This window comes from Carassius auratus, chromosome 2 (assembly GCF_003368295.1).
Source record: "Carassius auratus strain Wakin chromosome 2, ASM336829v1, whole genome shotgun sequence".
Taxonomy (NCBI): Eukaryota; Metazoa; Chordata; class Actinopteri; order Cypriniformes; family Cyprinidae; genus Carassius; species Carassius auratus.
This window is the reverse complement of record NC_039244.1, coordinates 1,496,267-1,505,975: the sequence shown is the minus strand read 5'-3', so window position 1 is coordinate 1,505,975 and position 9,709 is coordinate 1,496,267. Positions and strand designations below refer to the sequence as shown.

The 9,709-nt window shown below is 33.1% G+C and overlaps 1 protein-coding gene across 1 annotated transcript; it reads left to right on the top strand.

Annotated features, from left to right (window-relative positions):
• Nucleotides 1–985: 985 nt before the first annotated feature.
• Nucleotides 986–7,559, top strand: LOC113110389 (complexin-4-like). Its single transcript, XM_026274580.1, has 3 exons — nucleotides 986–1,331; nucleotides 6,079–6,166; nucleotides 6,972–7,559. The coding sequence occupies exons 1-3, from the start codon at nucleotides 1,168–1,170 to the stop codon at nucleotides 7,194–7,196; spliced, it is 477 nt and encodes a 158-aa protein (XP_026130365.1). The 5' UTR covers nucleotides 986–1,167; the 3' UTR covers nucleotides 7,197–7,559.
• The last annotated feature ends 2,150 nt before the right edge of the window (nucleotides 7,560–9,709 follow it).

Sequence of the window (9,709 nt, the reverse complement as noted above, 5' to 3'; positions counted from 1 at the left end):
ACCCAATATGGTTTACAAAGTTATAAAATATTCTAAATAAAATTTTCAGAGTGATAAATATAATATTCAACTGTTGAAATGTTAAGTTCAGAGCTGTACTTCAGTATACTCACCACAAGATGGAGCTAGAGTTCAATCAAACCTCCAGGAGGATCCTGTCCACAGCAGCAGAGCAGAACTTGATCTGATTGAAGAGAAGATAAAAACATTCAGTATTTAAACCAGTGGGGTAAGGTGTGCCAAGGTTTACTTTTACTCTAATCAAAGTGAAATGAGGTTAAATTTAAACATCCAATTGCATTTCAGAATTTGAATTTAAAATAATAATAATAAAAAAGAATCACTATGTGCCATAATAACATTAATGCTTAAAAAACATAATCAAAAAAATTAATGCTGCATACTTAATTTGCAGTGCTAATATATATATAGGGTTATTTTAGTATCCTTGAGAAACTGTTATATTTTTCATTAATATTTTGTATAATATGATCATATTTTTATTCTTTATAAATTTTGTGTTGAGATTTTCATCTAATATTTATATCAGTTTTTATTTAAGTCTTATTTTATAATTGCACAATAAATAATTATTTTCACCTAATATTTATATTTTATTTCAGCCTTATTGTAATTATCAAACACATTTTTAAATAGTTTTTATTTAAAAATGGTATAACAGTAAAAAAATATTTACTAATTAGGTCTAATTATTAATTTAGGTACAACAGTATTTGTAATAAAAAACTTTTATTATATTAGAAAAGCATGCAAACCACATTTTTTCACTAGTTGTCTCAGAATGTCGGACAACTTTGCATATAGTTTCTTTTAATATAAAGAAAAAAACTCCTTGATAGGATATATGTATTTCAGTTCAGCAGAATTATGCATGAAGATAACAGCCGTTCGTCCTTGGCTCAAGGTGAAGCATTTATAATGAGTTAAGCTCTTGAGCCGTTTTCATCACTCTCATCTTCATCACAGGTGTCAAATCTGTAACTCGCACACCTCTGTTGTCTTCATATTGTTATCGTTGTTCAAAGACAAGCTGAAGTAGCTTGAACTTCTGAACCGGAAACTTGCTTCTGGAGAGCCGTGGGTCAAACTCTTGAACTAGTGGAGACTGGATAGTTCATCTGTTCTTCAGGCCTAAAAGCAGAGAAGATGTCCTTCCTCCTGCAGCAGATGTTGGGGGACAAACTGAAGAACATGACAGGAGGAGGAACCACCGATGGAGAGGAGAGCGAGGGCGGGAAAGAGTCGGCGGCGTCTAAAGGAATGAGCAGAGAAGAGTTCGAGGAGTATCAGAAACAACTGATCGAGGAGAAGTGAGTCACACTGCTGTGTCATGCATGCACGAAATGTGAAATGCATGAGAAGTGTTGCTTGCGGCGTTACATTTAATGTTAATTTGCCCGCGTTGCATCAAATTTCTTTTTATTACGCGCGGTTCGCACCGTTGTGCGTTTTAACCAATCACACACGTTTTTGTTGAGTTTAAGAACGCGGTGGCCAATCAGAAGCGGTTTGATTGGTCAGTGCGGAGAACTCTTGACTCATTCAAGCGCGCGCTCTCGCTGACTGAGAACAGAATCAACATTCTCGAATTTCATAAACAGCAAAGAAATGCAGAAAATATGTAAGAGATTAATTTTGAGACAGCAGTGTTGAGTTAGTAAGTTAGACTACTTAAAAAAGTAATCAGCTACAAATTTCTAATTAGGCTTCTCCTTTAAAATCTCAGTTTAATTGAATTGCTAATTAGCTGCATTTAAAAAGTAATATTGACTGTAAAATAACAAAAGCAACTTGAAGGATCACTTGCATTTTTTTTCTAAATAACAGCGAAAAGAGCTTTAAATGTTCCATCAATTTTGATCGTACAGATAAGAGTATTTCATCCAGTGCTTTAAGTGGGCCAGTATGCACTGGTACTCACTTCCAAATATAGCTCTTGAGCATACCGCCACCTCTCCATGCGCCCAGAACTTGATTTTATCATTACGGTATGTTCATTTGGACATCTGTTTTAACAGAGGTTTTAATCATTTGCCTGCGCTGCCGCTTTTCAGGGCGCCCTTCACAATGCACGCTTCCTAATTCTTCCTAGTTCGGAGTCATGAGCTTGAATCATTTGAATCAGTTCGGGAGTTCGGAGCGGCTTCGCGGATCATTTGAATCAGTTTGGGAGTTCGGAGCGGCTTTGCGGATCATTTGAATCAATTCGAGAGTTCGTAGCAGGTTTGCGAATCATTTGAGTCAGTTCGGGAGTTCAAAGCGGGTTCGCGAATCATTTGAGTCAGTTTGGTGATCAGAAATCATTTGAGTCAGTTCGGGAGTTCAAAGCGGGTTCGCGAATCATTTGAGTCAGTTTGGTGATCAGAAATCATTTGAGTCAGTTCGGGAGTTCAAAGAGGGTTCGCGAATCATTTGAGTCAGTTTGGGGATCGCGAATCATTTGAATCAGTTCGGGAGTTCGGAGTGGGATCGCGAATCATTTGAATCAGTTCGGGAGTTCGTAGCGGGTTCGCGAATCATTTGAGTCAGTTTGGGGATCGCGAATCATTTGAATCAGTTCGGGAGTTCGTAGCGGGTTCGCGAATCATTTGAGTCAGTTTGGGGATCGCGAATCATTTGAATCAGTTCGGGAGTTCGGAGTGGGATCGCGAATCATTTGAGTCAGTTTGGGAGTTTGAATGCAGTAATGCAGTAGCTCTTTCTAAGGCTATTTTTTCAAAATTATTTTGCACATTTTATTTATGTTCAGTAGTTCTTTCTAGCTCAAGCAAATCCACAAACTAATAAAATTATTTATATGTTGACTGCTGTATAAACCCCTTCAATATAGTTGTTGTTACCTCAGGGGATAAGGGGAGTCATCAAAAAAAAAAGAAAAAAAAAGAAAATTGGCTATAATAGAGTATCGGCACCTCTTTTGGGCCACTTAAAGCACTGATTACATCATTAATTAATACATACATTAAGTAGCATAATTTTATTGACATCAGAAACTTTAATCAAATCACATACATTTCAAATGTAATGCATTGCATTACTGTGTTATCAGGAAAAGTAATTAGAATACAGAAACACATTAAACTCAACTGATTATACCGGAACTTTATATTCACATCAGACTGAAGACAGTTCTGTGCTCGCTTTAATTTACTCCCAGTTTGAATAACCCTTTTATTTTTCATGCTACTGAAATAACCAAAGTAAAGTCAGAAATAAAAAGCAATGGACAAGTTCAAAAAAGCTTAGCATTTAAAATTAATAAACAGTTCTTGATAAACAACAACAACACTTTCTATTAATTGACATTATACGATATCAAGAGCAATTATTAATAATTTATCGTCATGATGATTCCTGTTTGTTTAATTAATAATACATTACGCAATTCTTGCATTAAACAGTCTGTAAATAAACACAAATGCAGTGCAAAGATGTTTTTGTTGATGCTGGAAAAAAAAGACTGGTGAGTTTTTATTACAAAGGTTAAAAAAAACAACAGCCTTGGAAATCAGCTAATAAAAAAACTTTAACCACAATATGTCTTAAACAAATTAGGCAGCAGATACAGAACTATTTTTGATTGCTTTCAGTGAATCTTATTGGAAGTTACACATCATTATTAAGCATCATAATGTTCTGATTAGCTGATTTTGTTTTTGAGTTTTTTCTTTCAGAGAGCATTAACACTGGTGGCAATTTAAGCAGTGATAAACTATAATTCAGTTTAATCCAAGTTAAAACTGAATAAATGCATAAAACTTCACGTAAATAAGTAGTGATGGAGAGATGACCAATGAGAGCGCAGAAAGAGGATGTCATGTGACCACATTTGTGTAGTACATCTACTAACAACAACACAATGCCAGAGATTTATGACTGTCATTAATGATCAGATCTCAGTCTCAAACTTTTTTTTTCATTTATTACAGTATTTATATATTTTTTATTTTACTTTAATTTAACAAAACTTAATTTTTAGTTAATAATACATTTTATAATTGTAAAAATAATTAATTTAATATTTTTTAAATATAATATTAGATTTTATTTCCGTTTTATTTCAATTAACAAAAACAATTTTATAATTGTTTAGTTTTTAGTTTACAGTAATTTTATAATTGTAAAAATAATTAACTTAACAATACTTATTTTTCATCCAATATATACACACACAGTTAATAGGTGGGAGCTTATTTTAGCAAAGTTAGCATAGTTTTTATATATATAGAAGAATAATCAACTAAATTAAATATTAAAATAATACATCATTTATAATTATTATTAATTTATAATAATATAATTGTAAGCATAATTACTCATAACTTTAGATGTCTGAGAATCCTACTGTATTATACTATACAGTACCAGAGTAAATAAATAAATACAATTTATAAAAGCCTGATTGTTACGTAAAAATATTACATTCTAATGTTTCTTCCAAAGTGCATCATTTACTGACAGCTTCATTGGCTTTTATTGAGATCCGTTGAGTTCCACGCAGTGCACCGTGATGTTTATAAACAAGATGAAATCGTCTTAGTCTGTAATTATTGTCTTATCCTAATTCCCATTTCCTGTGGCATCCTGCCGGCCAAAACAGCAGGATCAGTCCGTTACAGACTCCTGACACTATATTACAATGATTGTTTGTCATGATTTAAGATATAAACAAACAGTCTTGTGTGTATTCATCTGATTCTGGGATATAAGGACACTAAACTCTCCAGCTGGACATCTGAAGATCAGGAGTGAGATGAGAAAACTCTGTTACTGTGACATCTCGGAAAAAAAGTCCAGAACTGGGTCATGAGAGTCCTTACTGGGTCAAAGGTCACGGCCTTTAGTGTGATCCAACCACAACAACTAGTTACATCAGAAAACCATCAGATTTACACACAGGTGCAGGTTGGCAGTGTTTTTTATTTTATATTTTTATTCATTATTTTTATATCTAATTATTTATTATAAATAATACTAAAAAAGCAGTGCCAAAGCTACTATAGTCATTTTTTATTATTATATTTTTAAAATTATAATTAATTGTTTAGTTAATTATGTGCTTTTGTCATTTTTATATTTATATATATATAAATATTTATATATATTTTATATTCTATATTTGTTTATATTTATTTTTTAATTGTGTAATTCTAAAAATATTAACTAAATAATTACCCAAAATAATGAAATAATTATAATTAAACAATATATATATATATTTTGTTAATATTTATGCATTTAATACATTTTTATGAATACAATGAATTAGCTTTCTTTTCATTTTAATTTTAGTTCAGTTTTGTGCTTTTGTCATTTTGTCACTTTTTTATTATTTCCTCAGTTATTTTTTTTAACACATTTTAACACCAACAAAAGAACATAAATATATAATCAGTAATATAATAAAGTAAAGGTGCAAAGGTTGCATTTATATGTTGTTTAATAGCTGGACTGGGTTTGGTTAGTAAGTATTACAGCGTCGTCCCTGTTTGACTGGAGATATAAGCCACCTGCTCCATATTTTATCTCTAAACCCTTCTAACCTTCTTAGGCTCTGTCCTGCTCAGGTCAGCTAGTGCAGGTGCTGGACGATTGCTTATTTCTGTGAGCAACAGTCTGTAGATCTGTGTGAACGATGGTTAATCTCTGGTTCAGAGTAATACGATTGTGAGGACTTGTTAGGAAGATGCTCAGATTGATTGGTTTCAGGTAAAACCACTGAACAGCACTTAATTTCTGCCCTTGTAAATTAAGCTAATTATGTCGCGTCAGCAATAAGGAACTCAACATTAGAGAACAACCTACAATTTCCTAAATTTCACACTTAGTGCAATTTTGAAGTTATCCTCACAGGAGCCGAAGAGCAGTTTTTTAAGCATATTTCATAAATTAATTGCAATCTGAAGCACAGTGTAAAAAACTAAATTAGATATTTAAAAACAACACGGATAACACTCCCAGTTATTGGTGTTAATTTGGCACCTGGTGCTAATTTCTTAATTATATGACAAACCCTTTTGAAACAATGCATTAACATGTTGCATGCTTTATCGACAGAATCACCAGGGACAAAGAGTTTGCAACAAAAAAAGCCGAGCGAGCAAACTTACGAGTGCTGATGCGTGACAAATACAGAATACCACAGGTAACAGATCACAGGTTCATCATGATAACCAACAGGAAATATTTCCATTAATAATAGAAGATGCTGGGATAATCTCATAAATAACATGCTCAGATTACACTGATTTGATTTTGGGGTGTCATTTGTTAATCTATTGAAATGTTTATGAAATCTAATTAACCCTATCTATACTGTAAATAAAGTTTCTAAGGCTTCTAAATGATTCTTTATCAAGTAAAAGCTCTTGTAGTGTAATTGTACAAATGTCCAGCTTCAGCTTGTGCTTCTCGTGTCTTTTTGCTGTGAAATCTTCACTGATTTTTATAAAGTAAATGTGAGAATATCTTTGTTATTAAACATTGTTAATATTTCCAGATGAAACCTACTGGACTGATGCAACATACATGATTATCTATAAAATCCTGTAATATAACCCTGCTTTATAAAATCATCATTGCATTGCATTATGTTTTGATAATCAAACTAAGCATCTAAATATCATGTATTGATTTTAATATAATTTTATGTAAGAATCTGCTTTACGGTTATAAAAATCTCATTGATTTACATTACAAGCATCAGAATTTCATCACCTTTTTATCATATAAATATATCAGAATCTGCACCAAATTGCATGTTTTTGCTCTAAATAAAACAGCTGTTTTTCCTCAATATTCTCACTATATTAGACTATATGAGCTTTAAAATCCTGATGGATCGAATAGAATGTAAAATGCATATGCAAGTTTGTGTTTTGTCTGAATTGCTCCATTTCAAACAGACTTTACAGGGTTAAAACCGTTTTGTTATGTGTGTTTTTGCACAGAGTGCTCAAGATGAAGCCACCGTGCAGATGGCCGGAGACGACCTGGACATTCCCGAGGAGCTGGCGAAGATGGTGGATGAAGACGAGGAACAGGAAGAGATGAATGATTCTTTTCTGGGAAAACTCCAGAACATGGACGTGGACTTTGATTCGATCAAAGCCAAAGCTCAGAGCACGATGACGGAGGTGAAACAGGTGGCGGAAGAAAAATGTGTCATGATGTGATAATAAGGTTAAACAAACCAACAAGTGTGTATTAAAAAAAAATCTATATATTTTTTAATAATAAAGGAATATTTTACTCAAATGGAAATTCCGTCCACATTTCATCACCTTTTACCTCTAGTATGACTTATTAATATTATTCTGAACAACATATACTGTATGCAATGACACCAAGGTGACTGAAAAATGACTGAATTTTCATTTTCGAGTATACTGTCCCTTTAAGAGGGTTATAGTGTACTGTCCCTTTAAGAGGGTTACAGTGCAATATACTATAGAGGTTACAATGCTTTCTACATGCTTCAGCCAAGCAGGAATTTCTGGATTAATATCTTGTATCACAGGAAAATAAACTAACAAACATGAATGTTGTCCAAACTGAACTCTTAAAATCTGACTGAACTAGAATCATGTCCTAACTGGACAAACCATGTAATCCAATGCAAAGCTGAAAATCAATAAGCATCAGTGGACATGTTCAGATAATGTTGCTTCATCTGAAGTAGTTTGCACTAATGAAACACTTAAAATTAGTGAAAATACAAATCATTTAAATAATATATCATTCTTTTTTCCACATTTGCATAACAAATATGCTTTATTTTCAATAAAATAATGGAAAAATGCAATGCAAAAAAAAATTTTTTTTTTTGTTTCTTCTAAGTGTTATTGATGGGTTGAAGTCCATAATTGGTTTGGGGATTGTTTTACAAATTATTTTTATTTGGCTTCATTGTTTCATTCTTTATGTTTTAAGTCAGCATTACATTTCCAGATTAATTTGATATGCTTTACTGCACTCTAAAAATGGCTGGGTTAAAAATAACCCAATTGGCAACCCAGCACTGGGTAAATATTGGACAGAACACATGCTGGGTTAAAGTAACCCAGCATGCTGGTTTACACATTTTAACCCAGCATGCTGGGTTATTGAGAAAACCCAAGATAGAGTCATTTTTACCATTTGTGGGTTTGCATTTTTATGATTCTGGGTTATTCTTGCTGGGTTATTCTCATAATTTCACTTTTGCTTAACAAAGCAATCATGGATTAATAAATAATGAAGAATACAGGTTATTTAGACTGTTAAAAAATATTTTTAATGCCATCTGACATTCAAAAATTTGTACCAATGACAAACAACATGGAATTTTCCCTTTTTTTGTTTCCAGCAAATGCAAAATAAATAAATAAAAATCACAGAAATACAGTTGCAATAAATAAGAAAAATATTTCTGAATGACCTGTGTCTAGCTGTTTAACTATTACATTTTGAGATTTTTAGCTATTTAAATACACAGTGAAATGACATTGACAATTAACATTCTTTAAATTTAAATGTAAAATCATTTAAAGATGTCCTTAAATTTATATCAAGTATATAAAGACTACTACGTAGGTAGATGTGCACTACTTAGGGTAGTTCAACATATAGTTCACTCAAAAATGAAAATTCTGTCATGTTATGTTATGTCGTTACAAACCCGTAAGCCCTTCGTTCATCTTCAGAACACAAGTTAAGATATTTTCGTTGATATTCGAGAGCTTTCAGACCAGGGTGAATAATTAGTGACAATTTTCATTTTTGGGTGAACTATTGTCAAACACTTAAGCTCTGAAGCAAAGATCTACACCTGAGAGCAGTGTAGTCTGCTATAGAGCCTGTCTATGGAAGGGACAATTTTCAAAAGGAATTGCTAATCATATTTTCTATTGCGTTTTCCACATGTGACAAATTGTGACAATCCAAACACAATTGCAAATCTTGAACAAAAACACTGTTTCAAAAACATTGAACAAAAATTACGGTTTCAGTTTTCATGAATGCACAGTGACTGCCAAATTTCAAATGGAAAAACAAAGTCAGTTTGTAGCTGTATTTTCCATGTATTATGAGTAATAAGCCTGTCATATTGATCAAATACTGCATCATAGCAGCTTTACAGTATTAAATAGGAAAATAGTGTGTAATAATGCAAAGGGACAAAAGTAAACACTCAGTTTTCAGTTAAAGTCAATTCGTCATTGATTCAGTGATGTATCGTCCCTCTGTGCAATCAAGTGAATGATATCGCTTGATATTAATTGTCCCCAACTAAAGAAAAACAAGGAACCAAAACTCCATCGGTGACAGAATGGAGAAAAAACCTTGGGAGAAACCAGGCTCAGTTGGGGGGCCAGTTCTCCTCTGACTGGACGAAACCAGTAGTTCAATTCCAGGCTGCAGCAAAGTCAGTTTGTGCAGAAGAATCATCTGTTTCCTGTGGTCTTGTCCTGGTGCTCCTCTGAGACAAGGTCTTTACAGGGGATCTGTATCTGGGCTCTAGTTGTCCTGGTCTCCGCTGTCTTTCAGGGATGTAGAGGTCCTTTCTAGATGATGATCTCCATCTGGTCTGGATACGTACTGGATACGGGTGGCTACGGTGACCTTGGAATAAGAGAGAAACAGACTAATGTTAGCATAGATGCAACATAAGAACAAGTACATGAGGTTTTATGAATTACCATGTCTG

Excerpts from the sequence above, each read along its gene's own strand:
- LOC113110389 (XM_026274580.1), top strand. The coding sequence starts at position 1,168 with ATGTCCTTCCTCCTGCAGCAGATGTTGGGGGACAAACTGAAGAACATG. Across the intron at positions 1,332-6,078 it reads AAACAACTGATCGAGGAGAA|AATCACCAGGGACAAAGAGT; the intron begins GTGAGTCACACT and ends CTTTATCGACAG. Across the intron at positions 6,167-6,971 it reads ACAAATACAGAATACCACAG|AGTGCTCAAGATGAAGCCAC; the intron begins GTAACAGATCAC and ends GTTTTTGCACAG.